Source organism: Oxyura jamaicensis, chromosome Z (genome assembly GCF_011077185.1).
Source record: "Oxyura jamaicensis isolate SHBP4307 breed ruddy duck chromosome Z, BPBGC_Ojam_1.0, whole genome shotgun sequence".
Taxonomy (NCBI): domain Eukaryota; kingdom Metazoa; phylum Chordata; class Aves; order Anseriformes; family Anatidae; genus Oxyura; species Oxyura jamaicensis.
Genome location: NC_048926.1, coordinates 47,040,865 through 47,061,034, shown reverse-complemented (window position 1 = coordinate 47,061,034; position 20,170 = coordinate 47,040,865). Strand labels below are relative to the sequence as shown.

General features: G+C 38.3%; 1 protein-coding gene across 1 annotated transcript in view; it reads left to right on the top strand.

Annotated features, from left to right (window-relative positions):
- The first annotated feature begins 363 nt into the window (after positions 1-363).
- LOC118156387 (hippocampus abundant transcript-like protein 1) overlaps positions 364-20,170 on the top strand; it is a 31,642-nt gene continuing 11,835 nt past the window's right edge. The window contains exons 1-5 of the mRNA XM_035310432.1: positions 364-553; positions 12,718-12,813; positions 16,155-16,217; positions 18,876-19,003; positions 19,760-19,874. Coding sequence (XP_035166323.1) covers positions 410-553; positions 12,718-12,813; positions 16,155-16,217; positions 18,876-19,003; positions 19,760-19,874 — 546 coding nt within the window. The 5' untranslated portion in view covers positions 364-409. The remainder of the gene's footprint in view (positions 554-12,717; positions 12,814-16,154; positions 16,218-18,875; positions 19,004-19,759; positions 19,875-20,170) is intronic.

The following is a 20,170-nucleotide window of genomic DNA, read 5'->3' as shown; positions in this document are numbered from 1 at the left end:
TTACTAGTTATCTGTGAGAAGAGGCCGACCCCCAGCTCCCCACACCTTCCTTTCAGGCAGTTGCAGAGAGCAACAAGGTCTCCCCTGAGCCTCCTCTTCTCCAGACTAAACAAGGAAGCAGCCTGGACGCCACCCGCTTTTGGAACAGGCTGCCCAGCGAGGTGCTCCAGCCACCAGCCCGAGCCTCCCCCCGGCCGTCAGCCTGCCCGCCGCCCCTGCAGCCCCGCCCAGGCGGTCGGCCCGGCCGGCCCCGGGACCCGGCGTCACGAGAGGCCGGCGGCAGCGCCCCGCCCAGGCGGCGCGGCGGAGGCGGCCGGGGGGGCGCCCTGCACTCCCCCCCACCCCCCGCCTCCATCCCCCGTCCTGTCCCGGCCGGGCCCGGCCCCTCCCGGAGGATGGTGCGAGCGAGATGAGCCCCGAGCCGCCGCCAGCCCCGGCCGGGGAGGACGGGGAGCCGGAGGAGGAGGCGGCGGCGGCGGCGGCGGCGAGGGAAGGCGGTGTCTGCGCCATGCTGCTGACGCGGGCCGGCCTGAAGGCGGGCGGCTGCGGCGCGGTGAGTGCGGGGCCGCGGCGGCCGAGGGGAGGCCGGCGGGGGGCGGTGGCAGCAGGCGGACCCCAGACCCCCCGCCTCCCCCGGGGGCTCGGCCCCGGCCGCTCTGCGGGGCTGGGGCGCGGCGGGGTCGGGCGTCAGGCCGGGCCTCCCGCAGGTCCCTGCCCGTCCTCCGGCTCCGGCACCCAGCGGGCAGGTGGCGGTGCGGTCACGGAAAGTTGGCGTGTCGGAGAGTCGTGGTTTGGAGCTGGAGGAGGTGCTGGGGTCAGGAGCTTGCTGGCCGGCCGAAACCGGAGTTCTCGTGCGGTTTTAACAACTTCGGGCTCTTCTTGCGCCGTCCCCTCCCATTGCGTTGAGGTGCCTTCGCGCAAAAACGTGTTGAGCCTCGCTGCACATGCAAGCCTTAACATGCCTTAAAAGCAGATTGCAGGTGACACCTCCAGAGCATTCTGCAACAGGTGGGGGGGACAAGTGACTCCTTTTCAGGCAGGGTGCTCCAAGGCCAGCAGATCTAACCCCTTCTCTGCCGTTGACTGTGTGCCTGTAGAAGAGGATGGGAGTAGGGGAGCCCGGGGGGTGCATATCCAGGTTGCTAAAAGATCACAGAATCACGTAGGTTGGAAGAGACCTGCAAAACTACCTACTCCAACCTCTGACCTAACACTAACAAGTCCTCTACTAAACCATATCCCTAAGCTCTACATCTAAACGTCTTTTAAAGACCCCCAGGGATGGTGACTCCACCACTTCCCTGGGCAGCCCATTGCAGTGCCTAACAACCCTTTCAGTAAAGAAGTTCTTCCTAACATCCAGCCTAAACCTCCCCTGGCTGCAGGCAGTAAGACGACAGATGGACGTGATGTTGTTTTTGGAGGGCTACAAATACAAAACTAGACAAAGACCTGTGATAGATCTGTTCCAATAAGTTGGAATCACTGACATTTTATTTGCAGCCCAGCTTGCTAGTTACTAGTGTTTTGATTCTAAAATCATGTTCATTTGTTCCTGAGTAGCGTCTTTAATATTGGTTTACTTATGAAATATTATCTGAAAGCATTGTTGATTGCCAAGAGCAGCTTATTAGCAATATTAAGTTCATGTCGGGGAGCCAGTGTCTGCTACATGTGTCACCTGTCCTGCCCTCCTCTCCCCATGAATAAGAATCTCTGATAATGGAGAGAGAGTAACTTTATGTTTTGTGTTAATGTGAAGCGCATGCATTTAATAAAATCATAGAAACATAGAATGTCTCGGGTTGGAAAGGACATTAAAAATGTTTAACTCCAAAACCCCAGCCATGAGCAGGGACACCTCCCATCAGACCAGGTTGCTCAAAGCCCCATCCAGCCTGGCCTTGAGCACTTCCAGGGATGGGGCATCCACAGCTGTTCTGGACAGCCTGTGCCAGTGCCTCACCCTCTGAGTGAAGAGTTTCCTGCTAATATCTAATCCAAATCTATCCTCTTTTAGTTTAAGACCGTTCCCCCTTGTCCTGTCATTATCTACCTGAGTAAAGAGTCCTCCATCTTGTTTTTTAAGATCCCTTTAAGTACTGAAAGGCCACAATGAGGCATCCCCAGCCTTTCTTCACAGGATAGGTGCTCCAGCCCTTTCGTCATCTTTGTAGCCCTCCTCTGGACTCTCTCTAATAGCTCCACATCTTTCTTTTGCTGGGGGCCCCAGGCCTGGATGCAGTACTCCAAGTGGAGCCTCACAAAGGCAGAGTAGAGAGGGACAGTTACCTCCCTTGGCTGGTCACACCACTTTTCATGCAGTAATATTTGTAATATCTTTAGCTATAATGTGTAATATCTTTAGCTGACCATTAATGTTATAGAATTAATGTGCTACCTTGGCTGGAGATTTATTTATTTTTATTCCTGAAGTCATCTGTTTTAAATCAATATATTCTTTGTCGCTTACTCATCAGGGTTATCTGATGAAGATGTGGAAGTACATTTAATGTTTAATTAAACCCAGTGAGGATGTTAAACAAAATATTCATAATAAATGGAATTCAGTAGTTACACAAATAAGTTGTTTTATGTAAGCTAATTCCAAAGTGACTGTTTCATGTTTCTTGTAACACAGACCACTTCTGTATTTGATTTTTTTGGTGACATTTTTAGAAATAGTTACATTTTCTGAAAGACAGTTTGGTGTCACTCAAGAAGTGCAACTGGTGTCTTGCATGATATATTTGCTGTTCTGGTTTCTGTTCAGGAGTCTAGATGTGTGTATGATTCAGTAACCTAGCCCAAAGCTGCAATGGGAGCAAAATGCTAGCAGAGAGCTATTAGATTCTTAGTTAAAAAAACACAGTCTTTCAGTACTGCTTTCGGTTCGGGTTTTATCAGCATGGATGATGTAGTGAAAGAAAACAAAGGATTATGTCAGTAAATAGAAGGAAAAAAAAAAAAGTGAATTTACTTAACTTTGAACAGAAGATAAGGTATGGAAGGTAGAGATAGAAAAATGAAAAATAAATAAATAAAAGCTTTGTTTTCTTACTCCAAATCTGAAGAGGAGTAAAACAAACGGGAAGTAAATCTATACCTGACAAAGGTACTACCCTGTATTCCATAGTAAGGGATTGAATGTTTGTTGCTAGATGATTAAAATACCTTTGAGTACCAAAATATGCTATTTTTTTTTTCAGTTCACAAATTTATCTTCTTAATTCTTAACTTATAAAATGATATTAGCTTTTGATTGCTTGACTTTCCCCTTGCCCCGTAGTACCTTTAAGGGAATTTGTCTTCCTGCAATGCATCTCCTACCAGAGAGAAATATGTGGGGCTCTAGCCTTCTGTACATTGGAATAGCAGTAACACAATTATACTTGTATCAGAGTAAAGTCTGCTTTGCAATTTCTGACAAATAGTCTGTTTTCCTTTTGTTACTGCGCTTCCTGCACCTCCCAGTGATTCTCATGTGGCTGTCATATTGCTAGAATATGAATTCTGCCAACACGTTATTGAAAGAGCTTATTCAGACTTGTATATGAGGGTCCAAGTCATGGCTTTAGATGTAACTGCAGGGATATCTGATACCAGTTGGAGTGCAGCTCTGGCATTTGAAAGCGAAAGCTTGCATTTCGGCTTGCTGATGATAAGTAACTACAGAAATGAAACTGAGTTGCTGCTTTGGTCTGTGAAGGATGTTTTTATTTTAATTTCCGTTCTGATTCTTTTGTCCTACCAATTTGATGCAAGACGTGAAAAATATGAGCAAGTCCATTGGGCTGCACAAGGCCCAAGCTCTACCCCTCCAGACAGAATAATAAGATTCTTTTTTTTTTGTATAATCTGTAGCCAAATTCTCACTGTTGAAAGCACTGGCTTTCTTCAGATGAAGAACTGAAATCTAAATACTGAGCAAATGACTTGTTTTGAATTGAGTTACTGGCTCTAAATAATAAGAACAATAGTATGTTTAAGTAAATTCCATTGGAATTAAATCAGTTTCCGCTGGCTGTACTACCTCGATTTTGGTGGGATTCAGAAGTTGAAGTAAATGATGCTGAGAACATTTTGTTACTGGTGAAGCAATCCTGTTCCATCTGCATTGTGGACACAGATATCTCATACATTTCTGTATGAATAGTGTGAGAATTAGTACTTCATTTTTATATAACCTGTTGTCAGTAAAATAATACCCCACTATAGAAGCGTTTTAGCCAATACGGTACAATGCTGTCTAAATAAAGTGGTATTATGGAAGGAGTTTCAGGAGGTTGTCTCAAATACATGGGCTGGTATATACCCAAAGAGTTACAGTTTTTTTGCCTTAGTGGTAGCGTTTTTCTTTCTACTATTTTGTAAAAAACGAAGTATGAAACTGATGCAGTATGAAATATTATGAGACTTCACGAAAACAGCTCCCAGTTCAGTAAGTTGGTTCCTTAAATTTCTTGATTGTAGTAGACTTAATACTCAAATTGGCGGTTTGGATATCTAGTCCTTTATGGGACACTTTTTTCCCACAGAATAAGCTGTTTAAAAATGAATAACTAAAGATACGCTGCGTTGCTTTCTCAAGCAAGGTTATTAATGTCACTTTCATTTAACTTGATGTGAAAATTTAAAGTAACTGTGATTCTGAACCATTATCAGGCATGACTAGCTGCTGTCTTAACAAAAACAAATCATTCTTGCTTATATTCCTACTCAGAGGTCACTTCGCTGTTCTGAGTTTGCTGTTACTAATGCTTTATTCTTGGCCAATTTGGAAGGTTTTGTGTCTGGAGAAAAGTTTGGTAGCCTGTAAGAGTAAGTGTGCTTACCAAACTCTGGCTTAGAGTTTCTATTATTCTAGAATAGAGACAGAATGACAGTAATCGTATAAATGAGAGTTGGTATTTTAATAGTGTGGATCCAGACTTAACCAGTGGGTAACGAGCTTGGGTAATTGTCTGTTCCATAGGGAAACGTGCATTAACCAACTGACAATCTGTGCTTTTTAGATAAATTTCTGTGTGTTGCATCTTTTTTTCACTTCAGGAAGAAAATTTCTCAACAACAGAAAAATCAGCTTGCAGTTTGGTATTTTGTAAAATCCTATCTATGTATTAATTCAAAAAGAAATATTAAACTAGGACAATGTATTGCTGCCTAAAGCTTAGCTTTTAAAATATGGCAGGGCCTTCACTTAGTCCTTCACTAAGTCCTTCACTTAGATGCTCTTTCTACTTTCAATGGCATAAGGCTCAAATGCTGGACCAGAAATGGTGTTTTCATGCTTTACACTTCTCAGAAAACTCCTGTTTCGTTAGCTTGTCCAGACTAAACTTAAACAGAAATGTGTTTCCAGCAGCGAAAATAATGTGGTAAGGGATTTTACACTCTCACAATAAATTGTGTGAAGTTTCACACAATTTAAACCTGATGTCTTGGGTCCTGCTTTACATAATTTCTTGTATTTTTAAGGTATCAATTGTCACTGAAGGCAGTGATAATTGTTTTCACACCCTTCATGTCACTCCCAGTTTAATAAATTCCAGCTGTACCTTTCATCAGATGTTTCAGCTGTAGTTTGGCAAACATATTACAGCATTCTCTTCTCCTACTGTGGGGCTTTTCCACTTGTGCACTGTTCACCAATACGTATTACATAAAGCTTCTGAACAAAACAAGCAGTCATGGGATAAGGAGAATGATCTTCACATAGATATAATAAAAATGGTTAAAATACCAGAAGCAGAGGGTTAGTTAGTAAGAATAATCAGCCGTGCTCATCACATACTTGTTTAGTAGTATGATGATAATCTTTTTCCTAACAGCGTGTCTTTGAATACATTTTTTAAACCACGGCTGAACACTAAATTGGTGTCTTTCATGTATCTGTCCTATCCGGGATCACGTTCCTAAGTGATTCTGGATGTGGAATTACATTTTATTTTGTCATGTTTGTGGTGGATAAATTAATCTGCCATTTAATTTGTTTTCCTGACTACATTAATTTCTACTCTTCATGACTGACATCTAGCTTTTCTAACCTGAATTGTGTTATCAGTGAACTTTGTCACTTTGCTTTCACCCTTTTTACAGCTCACTTATAAATATGTTGAACTACATTATGTCATGGGACAGTGCTGGGACTCTACTGGTAACTTCTTTTTACTGTTGGAAACTTCTTTTTTTCCATTTCATTTTAAATTTTTTACCTTTTTAACATTCCTACTAAGAGTTTGCTTCACATTCTTTTTCTTATAAGAGCTTTTGGTGAGGTCCTTTCAGTGTTTACTTAAACTTTCAGAAGGCTTGTTAATATAAACATCCTTATCCATAGATGCTGCTTCTGAGAACTCCTGAAAGTCAAGGCATGATTTCCCTTTACAAAATCTGAATGAGTTCTTCTTTTTTGACAGAGTTGTGTTTCTGATGCTCTAAAGCTGTGGAATATGAGTCTCTCTAGTTTTCGTCTGAGAGACTAAATCATGATCTTGCTGTCCAGCACAGATCTGCTTAAGGTATTTGTCTTAGTTTCTAATTGAAATACAAGTTTGGGCAAGGTATAAGCCAAATTAGTTGTGATTTGTTTTCCACCTCACATGGCATATCTAAAATGCCAAAGGCTGTACTGGATTGTAAAGTGCTATCTCTGGTATATTGTGCACTGTTGTACAAGTTTCATGTCATAGACTGGTATGTATGCACATAATCACTTGGTGATTGCTTCAGTGACGAGGGCAGCCAAGATCTTCAGGGTCCTTTTTTTGAATTTAAGTGAATTTTTGCAAGTTCTAACAAAAGGGGCTTTTCTAGTGAACAGGTTGGAACTAAGAAGGTTCCTAAATAATTCTGATAGCTAGACAGTAAACACTAGGAAGATGAGGAGAGCAAGGTAAACATCTAATATGCCTAGAGAACTACCTAGGTAAAATTTACAGAGGAACGAGCATCCATGTTTTAGTGGGACGGAGTGGTGACCTATTTCCCACAGCTTTCTATTGGACAAGCTGGCAAGGTACAGGCAAGATGATGATGAAATTGTCCTACCAGGCTGCATTCACAGTCTGGTGGTCAATAGTTTTTACTCATGCTGGCAGCCTGTCACTGTTCCTGAGGGATCAGTATTGGGCCACATGCTGTTCAATGTCTTCATAAATCCTCTGATTGATGGGATCAAAAGCACCCTCACAAACTGTGTGGTGAGTTGCATACATCAGAAGGCAGATTTATTTATGTGCTCTGGACAGGCTGGAAGGGTGGGTGAGCAAGAACTGTATGACGTTTAACAGAGACAAGTGCAAGGCCCTGCCCCTGGGACACCACCACCAAAGAGCCCAGTACAGATCTGTGAGATCTGTGTGGCTGGGGAGCAGCTGTGTGGAAAGAGACCTGGGGTCCTGGCGTACAACCAGCTGAACAAGAGCCAGAGGTGGTTCGCTGCAGCAATGAAGGCAAATTCAATCCTGCGCTGCATCTGCAGGGGATGCTACAAACAGAGATCATCCCAGTCTGCACAGTACTTGTCAGGCCACACTTGGAGCACTGTGTCTAGTTCTGGCCCTCATAATTCAAAAAGGCCAACTGGAGAGGGTTCAAAGGAGGGTCATGGAGATGATCAAAGGGCTGGAGAGCCTGCCCCATGAGGAGAGACTGAAGGAGGTAGGTCTTTTCGCCCTGGGGAGGAGAGTCATAGAATGGTTTGGATTGGAAAGGACCTTAAAGATCATCTAATTTCAAACCCCTGCCATGGTCAGGGACACCTTCCACTAGACCAGGCTGCTCAAAGTGATAGGTGTTACTACCAATGAAGAAGAGAAAGTCTGGGGGAACAATATCCCAGTACTTAAAGGGTGGCTACAAAGAGGACGGAGGCGCTCTCTTCACAAGAAGCCACGTGGAGCAGACAAGGGGCAGTGGAACAATCTGCACCAGGAGAGTGTTTGTCTTGATATAATAAATTCTGCACACTGAGAACAATCAGTCACTAGAGCAACCTCCCTAGGGCTGTGGTAGAATCCCCATCACGGGAGGTTTTTAAGATCTGAGATGACGTAGTGCTAGGTAATCTCATGTAAGCTCTCTTTTCCCGTGCAAGGTGTGACTGGATGGTCTTCTGAGGTCCCCTTTCAACCTGAGTTATTTTATGATTCTATATTCATGCTAGAAAAAGCTAAAATGACTACATAATGATGCAGTAAAGCATACTAGGAAACATTTGCATTTTATCATGGATCTTGGAACTGTTGAAGTTCTTGGGGAAATGGAATCAATAGCAGTGAACGTACATGTAGAAAGGGAGTGTGCTTTATAGTTTAGCATGAATGTCAAGGTTCGAATGATTCAAACAGGAAAGCATGTTTCTGAAAATGGCTTACCGATTTTGTTAGTTCACATCTTTGGCATCTTCAAACATGAGAATTGACATCTTAGAGTTCAGTGAGGGTGGTCGTGTTAAAAATTTACTTGTAGCAGTTAATTTTTGTAGGGAAAGAATGCTTCTATAGATAAAAAACAAAACAAACGAAAAAAACCTCATCATACTAATGCACTTAAATGTTGGTTTAAATACTGTGGAACAACAGAGAATTCTGCTTGCCAAATCTTCTCCTTCCACAGTGTAGAACAACCTACTAACATAGTCTCCTGAGATACCTTACAGTCTGATCGTGAAATGTTTTTGGGAGAAGGGGGAGAGGAGAGTGGAGGAATGTTCCTGTAATTGTCAGTTCAGAAGTTCAACCTGAATTTGGTTGTTGTCTTCCTGAGAGGTAAAAAGAAAATTGAGTCTGGAAAAGGACTTCAGGTCTATAGGCCAACTTCTTCCTCATGGCAGTTGCTGTGAGGTCAGAGCAGGTTGCCTTGGGCTCTTCCAGATATGCATTGAAACCATCTGATGACGGAGAATGCAGAAGTCAAGTCTGGCTCAGTGGACAATGGGTTCTGATGCTTGACTGCCCCTGTGAGGGGGGGGAAAATACTCCATATTCATTGAACCAACTCTTTTTCTTAATCAGCTAGCAGGGTATTGTGTCCATCATCATTGTACAAATTTGAAAAGCTTGAAAAAGAGCTCTGGAAGATTTGAGCACTTGAGTTAGAAGTGGTTTTATTTGGTTTTATTCTGGAATAAATTACATACAAGAAGTAAAATAGTAAACAATGTTTGAGATTCCATGCTGAAGTGCTTTTTTCCAAGCAATGTTCATTGTTTAATTACTGTTTAGAATTAATAGAAAAATATTTATGTAAAAATAGTGTGAATAAATAAATGCTACAAACTCTGCCTGTGCTCTTGAGGATCTGGAGCTGGCTATAAGAATTCATATTGTGGACTATTTTAGGGTGAGCAGTACTAGCTATCCTTCAAAACGACTGAGGAAAAAGTATTCTTACTGGTGCTGTATTGCATTTTTTCCCTACTTTCCATGACCATCTGAATTTAGGATCTTGATATCTTCTTATGGCTTTATTTGTGCTCAACAGCTGTGGTCTGCTTTTTTTTTTTTTTTTTTTTTTTTTAAAAAAAAAAAGTTATTGTTTCCCAATAGTTCTCCCTCTTGGCTTCAAATTAATGTTTGGGATTCTTCTGCCACTAACAGAAGCAGAAGAAATAAAATGTTTTTCCAAATTTGTTATAAGGTACAGAATTATAGAAAAAGCAAAATGTAAAATCAGAAGTAGTAGGTATTTTGTCAGAAATTCTGGCACTCCTGATTTTTATAATAACTTTTATTGTAACTTTAACAAACTTTTATAGTTAAAAGCATTTGAGATTATGTAATATCTTGCTCATTATTGATTATGCAAGTGCAATAGCTTGACCAGCAGCTGCATTTCAAAACAATGATAGTGTTCATACATAGTTTCTCAGCCCACACACTGGGCTGTCATATGAAAATTTGTGTGGGGAGAAAATAATCTCATAACAGATTTTAAGACTTGCTTGGGGGCACTTAATTTTTATCATTAGAGCTTTAACATTTGGCAGGGAGGGGTTGAGAGGAGTTGGTGGTCGTAGTGACAAAAACAATTTGTAGATAGACCATGCACTATTTCTCAAACTATTTAAATCTTTTTATATGTGAATAATTCAGTATGTTATCTCTGCGTCTCCTAGTTCAAGAATCCTAAAGCTCTTTGTACTTCACATTTTTGTGTGTGTATGTCTCAAGTTCTTTCTTTACGTAAATTGCATGCAGTTGCATCCTGTTACAAAATATTTGCCGGTATAGAAGTCAACCACACCTATTACTTTAGCAGTAGCTTCATCTTGAAATGAAGAATGAAATGTTTTTAGGGAGCTCTTTGTGTTTGAAACCAATAAAGAGTTTGCATGTGTTTTGTTTGTTTGTTTTTTCCTGTTGTCCAGGCTTATCAGTCAAACTCTTCTATTGTAAATAACTTGATGCGTGGCTATTAACTAAAAGCTTTTTAATGAGAACTTGTAGAACCTACAGAAAAGAGGGGCATCAGAATTAGTATCTGCCTTTTTCCATTTGACACTGTCAGTGAATTTTCCTGTTTGCATAATCAATTGCAGTTAGCTGCAGTCATTTGCACTAGTGTTTTTGGATTAGTCTAGACATTCAGGGTTTTGTAAAGAAAACTGAAAATCATAAATTACAGTCTATGTGACTCACAGATTGGTAAAAGTATATCTGATTTGGAATGCTTGACTTCATTTTGGCAGGGCATGTTGCTTTCAGGATTTCAACTCTACTTTTCCAGGCTATGTCTTGAATCCAAAAGGCTACGGAAATTTTTTTAGTAGTTCAGTGTAACTAACTGTAAGCTGCATGGTACTGCCAAAAGTGATTTGCTGATTATTTTAATATTCAGGAAATACTCCTTTAGTATCAATAGAATAAAAGTACATTTTCACAAAAGTTTTTAAAAGATTTCCGAGGGGAAAAAACAGTCACGTTTTTTGTATATGTATATAAATAATTTTGGTCAACGATGTAAATCTCAGATCAAAATTGTGTGTAATAAAAGCATTCTCATTAGTAAAAAAAAAAAAAAAAAAAAAAAAAAGAACAAACAAACAAAACCTTTATTGAAAGTATTGGAACACTTGCATTGGAACAGTTTGCTGAATGCAAACCACAGCTTTTTGGTGCAATGTCATGTTTAGTGTTGTAGTAGTGAGAGGGAGTAAAATAAAGTCAAGGGAACGGCTGGGGAGTCCCTTACCAGCTCTAGATTAAAAGTGCTTGTCTTATGCAGAGGAAACTGCTGTTAGAAGGCTTCTTCAGACTTCAGTGTGATCTGTTTTAAACAAGCCCTAGTCTTACTGATACACATGATATACATCTTGGCCAAAAACAAACAAACAACAACAACAACAAACAAAAACAAACAAACAAAAAACACACGTATTAAGCATATTCTTAAAATTATTATCCTATTAGGTTATATAGAAGTACTTGCAGACTTCTTACATGAGATTTTTTTTCATCATAATCCATGAAATCTTTGCAATTTAGAAATTGAAAACTGCATGGTAATTTATGGAGAAATGTTAATAATACTTGAAAGTTATAAGCTTCCTGAAGATAATCTTTCTAATAGGAAATAATATGATCATATCATAGATGAAAGACAACGGTTTTCTTTAAAACTTCAAGCTTTAAAACATGCTGTAGTGTAGAAGTATACTTTGAATCTTAACATCTAGAAAGAATACTATCTGTTTTACTTTGTGACTATAGAGCTTGATAAAATTTGATAGATTTAAAAATTGTTAGAAATACAAACAATTAGACTGTCCTGGCAATAGAGGTTTCTTCAGTAACTTTAGTATTAGATGAGAGTGCTGTACTGCTCCGTTCTAAGAAATACCAGTCCCAAGGGAGTTTGTTTTGCAGTGCTTCTAGCCAATCCAAAGCCACCAATCTATTACAGGACAAGTATTAGGGTAAAAGGAAAAACTAATTTTATAACCCAGATATTTAATGAAACAGTTATTATGGCAAGGGACATAGAAATGAAAGACAGGAACAGTTCTTGATAATTCTGCTTTACCCATGGGTTCCGTCCGGTTTGTCCAAAAAAAAAGCTTCTGGATCTCTTGCGTGGGGATCCAGTCCTGGGGTCTTCACAGTTTGTTGTTAAAATTGCCATGGCAGGTGCTTGTGGTGGTTCAGCCCAGGGCTACGTATTAACTGGCTCCTGGATGTCTAGTCTGCAGGTACTCCAAAGCATGAAATTAATTGATCATTTGTCATCAGAAAGTAGTTTTATATAGCCTACAAGAGCTATCTGTTCTTTTTCTGATACTACAGTTTCAAGTGCAAGAACAGGTGCTCTTCTGGTTATGCATGTTGTCATAGTTTAGGTCTAACAGTGATGCAATCTTTGTAAAACTTCTTTGCTTGCTGCTTGGGGGAGTTAGTTTGTTGCACTATTGTGGAAGGGTTGGGAATATTGATGTAGAGGAAGAAGTCCTAAAGGCACACTGGAAGTGAGAGGGGCTCAAGACAATGTCAGAATGGGAAAATAATTTTGTCAGCAACAGTTTGAGGGAGCAAACTTTCTGAACTTCCTTGGACATCTTTAGTAGTTTCATAATAATTTTTCTTCACCCTTCTTCATTTTACCGTTGTTCCCAAGGGTTTGGTAGTAGGTCATCCTGAAAACTGGTTATACTCAAAATAGGTTTGCAAGATATCTTTGCACATGTAATGAACCGGATGTGTGTTTTTCTTTTTTTAGCAACAAGGTATTGGTCGGCCAAGTGTATACCATGCTGTGGTGGTCATATTTCTAGAATTCTTTGCCTGGGGCCTCTTGACAACTCCAATGTTAACAGTAAGTGTCATAAAAGTTAATTTGTTAATTCCTGGGGGTCATGGTTTTAATTTGTTTTACACTTCAAACTTACCTTGTTAACTTAATTTCAGGAGTCTGAACATTCTTCACTGTAGAACAGTGTTATAATACAGTTGAGATGTAGCAAGATTAGAAGACAGTCAAAATATATTAGTAAAATACAGTACTACACTCATTGTGTAAGTCTTAGTAACTCTAGTTACTCTAAGCTTTTGTTTGCGTTTTGGAGTATCTCAGTGTACTGACGAAAGGCTCTCTGTGGAGATTTTGGCTTTTTTAATGACTTCATAGTTCAATTGATCTGCCAGTCATAACAATTGAATAAACTATACATCTCATAGTTACCTTTGTATTCTGTTGTGGTTGGTTGTTGTACCAGTATGTAACTTGGAGTAAAATGTAAAGGCTTTTATGTAATAAGTAGATTTAAAAAAAATATTTAATCTGTTCTGAATGCAGCTGAATAGATAAATTTTCTAGATTGAATGGATAATTTGAGTGTTTTACCAAAGCAGTCATAGGATATGAAGCCTTTTATCTGAAGATGTGGATCTTACTTATTCATTGAAATCAGGCCTGCCTAAGAGAAATCATCAAAAGTCTCTTAGTCCATTTTTTTGATCAGATGATACCAGAGAACAATTTGAATACATGACCATGAGGGTTTTGTTGGATTTGAAGACCTTCTTATTAACTGCTTTCTACTTTCCCAATCTCCAAATGGTGTTGAATATATCACTTTTAAAAGGTGTTTGTGTAACCTTCCTAAAGTTATGCACTGATTTTTAAAATATAGGTTATTAATAAAAATGTCCATATAAATGTGTTTTCATAAAGCAGGTATCTCACTAAATTGCTGTCCTGTCTTGCCAGCATGAAAATATGGAGAAATTTAGTAGGTGGTCCTTTTTTCTTTTTTTTTCCTTTGTTTTTAAACGAAAAGTGCTTAACGTCAAGTTGCTCTAGCGTGGCACTTTTCTTTTAAAGGGATATTGTGCAAATAGTAACTTTTCTTCTGTGTTCAAAACCACAGTTCTATATTCTTGCTGATCTGTTTATTTTTAATCAGCATATCATCTCTGATAGGATGCTGTTTGATTAAAACCATTTCAAATCTCATTTGATATATTATGCACGTATGATACAGAGGAGAGTAACTTAGCCTGCTGATCAATAGTACTCTGAACAGTACTGAAGGCCATGTAGAACCTTCTTGTAAGCAAGATTCAACTTTTGAATGGGCAGCTTGCTGGTTCTGCTCCAGCAGGTTTGTCTGGAATGAAGAAAACGGCAGAAATGGAAATGTCTGGCCTAGTGATCAAATCTCATGATCACTCTTACTTTTTTATTTTTTATTTTTTTTGACCTGGAGAATCAGGATGCGACCACATTCTCATCATTTAGTCAGATTAAAATGACGTCTTATACTTTATTTAAATAAACTGCTGCACTTTAGCTAAGATTACTTAAACTTTGTGTTTTAGATTGCATTTTCACTTTGACATGTGATTTTTCAGTGAAGCTGTAGTGTTTGTTACATGATATTATACTTAAACACTTTAGATCCTTTGTTAAAACACATGAAGAATATTCTGCTCACAGAATGCCCAAAGCTTATGTTCAGTACTCTTGTATTTGGACTTGTAGTCTTATGTTAGTAAATCACCATAATCACGTTAATCTCTTCATGTCATACATGATCTTCAGTATAATCTTTTATTTTGTGTATTGGTATTAGTAGCAGTAGAACTTGAGTAAGGAACTCCTCCCTTCCAGTTTGTAGGTTTGTATTTCTCTTTTCTATAAAATCACAGAAATTAATTTCATAAGCTAGAAGCAATAACACCAGTGTTTACCCCCTAGCAAAAATACCGGGAAATACTTTACAGAGAAGTAGATTTGATTCAGTGAGTTTCCTGGATTTTTCTCTTTTCCTCTTCCACTCTCTCCTTTTCTTCTCTCTTTTTTTCTCTCTTGTGGCCTCACCCATTCTCCTTCCCTTAGTTCTTTTTTTTTTTTAAAAACGAGGGCATCTGCTTTCTAGAGTGGCTTTCTAGATCTCTACCTTGAACCAAAAAACCAAATGGTTTTTTCTCCATTTGCATCAACAGATTAACAGGAAAACAGGTTAAAAAATGTTTTCAATACCTAAACAGAAGATGATACCAGAAAGAAGAAGGGGTATATATGAACAGAATTATCTGACCACTGGTTAATGTGGGAACAACTGCCTTGTTAAATCTGTGAAACCTATGGTTGAGAAAGTTGGTTATCTTTGAAAAATAATGTTGGTGTTTTTCAGTGACACTGAAGTGTTGTGTTTTTTTCAGGCTAGTGATTTTCTTGATATACATATACATTTTATAGTTATTGGTGCTTTGGCCTATAAATTAAAAAAAAAAAACAAAAAACATAGATAAAAGCAGCAGATGAATTTTAAATGTGCACGTGTGTATACGCTATGGTTATTGCAGTAACTTCTCAAATTCACACAGTAGCACATGTGAGGCTTTTTAACTCTTCCATAATTATGGCAAATCTGTTTAGTATAGATTAACATGGTTGCCCTTGAATTGAAGCTACTGTTAAAGCACTTCAAATGAACTCACAACCATAAAAAATGCATAAAGCACTCAGATCTGTTGATAGTATTTATATGCATCTATTTGTTCATTGTGTTTCTAGCTGTATGACTATTCAGTATTTGCATTTTGCGCTCATGACAGTAAGTTGGGTTCTGTGCTTTCTTCCTTTCTTGTTTTCTGTCACAAAATCACCCTCAGGGCTGTAGTAATTACTTTGCATGGACTGTGTAATATGTAATTGCAGGGGGACAGGTAGGGGTGGATTCAAAGGGTACATGCAATTTGGAAACAATATTCACAATTGCCCGAAAAGGTACTATGCAAATAGCTCTATGTTTCTTGACAGAATGTGTTACCTGAAACTCATTTTTACTCCTAATTAGTAACAATGATAGAAATAACTTTTTGAAGAAGTTATCTGTCAGAATTCCATGATGGGTGCCACATGGAGATGTTTTTTCCCATATCAACCCCTCTTCTGAGCAGAGTTCCCCAAATCAAAACATTTATGCTTTACTATACAGTCTGTTTCAAGAGAAAAAATTATGCCAATGTATTCTTGGAAAAACTTGTCAATATTTTCTCATGAAGATAGGTAGGAGTATAGTTCTGGGTAAGATACATTTTTTTTAACAAGTCTCACTGTAGCTATTCTGTTTTACAAATCCAGATTAAACCATGAAGCAATTTTCTCCTCTCAAAATTTAAATAATGCATTTTTTTTCTCTCCTATAGGTTTTACATGAAACATTTACCCATCATACGTTTTTAATGAATGGTCTTGTTCAAGGTGTTAAGGTAGGATTGTTTAAAAACTCATTTAAATTTTATGTTCCTCTATTATTATGAGTCTTCCCTGCACTCTACATAAGAACATCTTGCAGACTGAGGATGTAATTAGTTATTAAACAGATTTTCCATTCTTGTAGTTGTTTTCTTATCTTGGTTCAAGATTTACAGCTACATGTTAATATCTTGAAACAAGTAGAATACATCTCAATGTTTAGATGCCTTATTTGAATGTACCAGTTGTAGTATTGTAATCTTGTTAAAGATCCTTCTAAGAATGCAATTAGGTTTTTAATGTCTGCTTCTTAATGTTAGATGACATATATCAAAAGCAGGTCAATGTAGCTCCAATGATGACATTGAGATTTAAAAAAATGAAGTACTTAAACCACTGATATTTTGTTTAAGGTGTGGTATAAAAGCTATTTTTTTGTTTTGTTTCTCTTACCTCCCCACCAGCTTGTCTTTCTTCTATGAGTTAAATTTTGTGTGTTCTGTGATGGTGAAAAGATACAGGGTAGCTCATAGCTTATGTCTGAGACCATTGCATTCTATTGGTGGTTGTGCTAGATTGTTGCCACACAAAAAAAAAGAAAAAAAAAAGAAAAAAAAACACTTTGTAAAAGTTTCTGTAACATAACTAAGTCGAAAGGCTCTTTACTCACCATCTTAAAAAGAGACTTCAAAGCACATATCATTAAGATGATTTATGATAGATAAAAACTATTTAACTTTGTATTCTGCAACAAATTGTAACAACACAGTATCTTTAGGATGACCTTGCTATCTTGCTATCTCACAAAGTGAATGGCAGAAAACCATGCACTAGGAATATAGGGATGTCTCAAACTGAAAAAGTTTGCTTCTTAGCAAAACAAAGTTCTTGTTACTCATAATGTTTTCTTTCATCTCTTACACTGTACAAAGTGCAATGTAATGAGGAACATCATTTCAAAGCAACCAGCTGAGGATTCATATTGTTTTTTACACAGCATATCTGTAGAAAAGTGCATAAATCTCATGGTGTAAATGTATGTATTGCTGTAACAGGTATAATAAATGGGAAGATAGACTACAGTGAACTCGGACTTCAGTGTCTGATAATTTTCTTCAAAATGTTTGTGAAACATTAAAAATGTTCTGGATGTTAGTTGGCAAAACGTATTTGCATTTTACCCAAATCTGCAGGGAGCAAAAACATTAATTTTAACTGAGTAAGGCATCTAAATTTCCTAGGTTTTGGTGGTCTGGCTTTGTAATTTTTGTAGCAATTTATTACTGAAATCATTGGAATCTGAGCAGTTTATGAGGACTGGGCATAATTCTTTGTTAAAACAGTAGCCTGCATGCACATGTTGAAATGGAACCACATTAGTTCAACTCTGGAATTTAAGTATAAATTTAACTGGAATAGACTTTCAGAGTAATGAGGTGTTTACAAAACCATGTATTTATTGTTGTTTGGATTTATGACAATGTTGGATTGACCAATTAGGTGGAAGGTATCACTTCTGGGGGTTCTGCAGAGTCAAATACATAAAAAGCTTTGCTTATAGTAATTCTTCTATGTAATACAGAACAGATCTGAGGCCTCCATTCTAGGATTTTATATGTTTTGTTGTCCACATGTGGTAACTCTAGATTAATGCAATAGAGAAAATGGGATTACATACAAGTATTTTGTTTATCCCATTTTGCTTATTGTCTGATCTCCAGTTGCATGTAGTTAGCATGTAGCTAACCTCAGTGGTTTGTGGGGATAGGACATGGGGCAATGGCTGCAAGATAGAACACAGGAAGTTCTGCACCGACATGTGAAAGAACTTCTTCACGGTGAGGGTGATGGAGCACTGGAACAGGCTGCCTAGGGAGGTTTTGGAGTCTACTTCTCTGGAGATATTCAAGGCCCGTCTGGACAGCCTACTCTGAGGAACCTGCTTTGGCAGGGGGGTTGGACCCGATGATCTTTCGAGGTTCCTTCCAACCCCTACAGTTCTGTGATTCCGTGATTCAAGATTTTAAAATACCCAGTATTTGATCCTTAGTTTTTTCCATGACAGCTGGTATTTGTAATCTGTTATATGTCACTGGACCACCATTATGGTGTTCCATTGTCTCAAGTTGTCAACCTTGCTTAAATGAACCTCATAGTTGTTGCAAAGTACCAATATCCCACGCGTGATAAATTATGGCCATAAACATCACTCCATTTTCACAGCTCAGTTTGGTTTGTTTCAGAGAACAGTTACATTACCTGAAGGTGTCCCTTAGGATGTTCATGTCCAAGTTAGAGGGAAATTTGTGTTTGGCATCTAGAACTAAGAAGTCTTGTGACAGAAACTAAGAAGGTCCCCTTTGTGAAGCATGACTGTAGGTTTTGGACATTTTTAAGAAGATTTGGCAATCTGTGTTACCTCTATATTGAATCAAATTGAGCATGAGAAATGTTATGCCTCTTTTTTTTTCCAGTCCATTTAAGTTCAATGAATTTGAAACATAAAACATCTAAATCACAGAAAAGTAGACTGCAGAAGAAATTGTATACAATTTCAATTACCTTTTTGCATTTAATTTCACATCATATTTTCACATCAGGCTCTTTTTTTAATATATTTTAGTTAAAGTGAAATGTAAATGTAATCATCAATTATTTTTCTTCTTTCACAGGGTTTTTTGTCCTTTCTCAGTGCTCCACTAATAGGTGCTCTATCAGATGCATGGGGAAGAAAGTCTTTTCTTCTTCTTACTGTTTTCTTCACTTGTGCCCCAATTCCATTAATGAGAATAAGTCCATGGTAAGTGATACATACAGTAATAGTGATCTTATGTAGTAGTATAGTAGAAATTCAATCATTGGAGTAGTTTGGGGAAGTGGGCTGAGGACAGTAAGGCAAAAATTAAGCCAGTTCCCTTTCAAGACACGATTACATTATTGTGGAGATTTTTTTGTTTAAAGGGTGCTAAAACTGTGGATCTTAAATGTAGAAGCTATGGGAAGTGATTTAGGTTACTGTATTTGCATAACTAAAACAGTAATTGAAACAGTTTGATAATGGTAATTCATTTTTAAATTCAACTGTAATTTTTTCCCCTGAGGATGCACAAGATGCTGTAATAAACATTTCTAAAGCTAAGTAAAACTTACACTTTTCTGTGGTCAGTAAATTCTAATTGCTACAAACCAGATCCCTTAACTCTGGTTAGGAAACTTGGAAGTCCTAACTGACTGGAAATGACTTGATTTCAGTTTAATTTGTACTTCTTGTGAATTCAGCACAGTGAAAGAACTTTGTACATAATGTGTTCAGAGTTTTGCTTTCAAAGCTTTACATGTGGTAGTTTGTTCTTTAACTGATTAAGAAAACTGAGTTCTAAGATCATTCATTTTTCATAATTTAAGCTTTCTTCAATTTTGAGAATGTGAAAATTCATCTCCTGTAAAGCTCTAAGTAGTTAGTTTTGAGTGATTGCTTTTCGTAGACTAGATATAATCTCACTTAAAGAAAAAAGCTAAAGCTTAAATTTTCTAATTGTTGCTTTTAAATCATTAGGTGGTACTTCGCTATGATTTCGGTATCTGGAATCTTTTCTGTTACGTTTTCTGTAATATTTGCATATGTAGCTGATGTAACACAAGAACATGAAAGAATTACAGCCTATGGACTGGTAAGATACACTAAGCTTGGGAAAAAAAAAAAAGGTCAGATTATAACCTTTGTATTTTTGGTGCACAGAGTGTCTTTTGACTTTAAGTAATAAAGTTGATACAGAAGGGAATGAACCGTGCATCAAGACGTATTGTTAGAATGTGGGAAGTCTAATTTAGACTTTTTTACTGCTTCACATGCTGTTCTGTGCTCATAAGAACAGAATAAGAATTTAACAACTTTACTTGCATATAGGGCATGTGGAACAATATATCTTTTAGGTTTCGCAGGCAGGATAAGAAATGCTGATGCCAG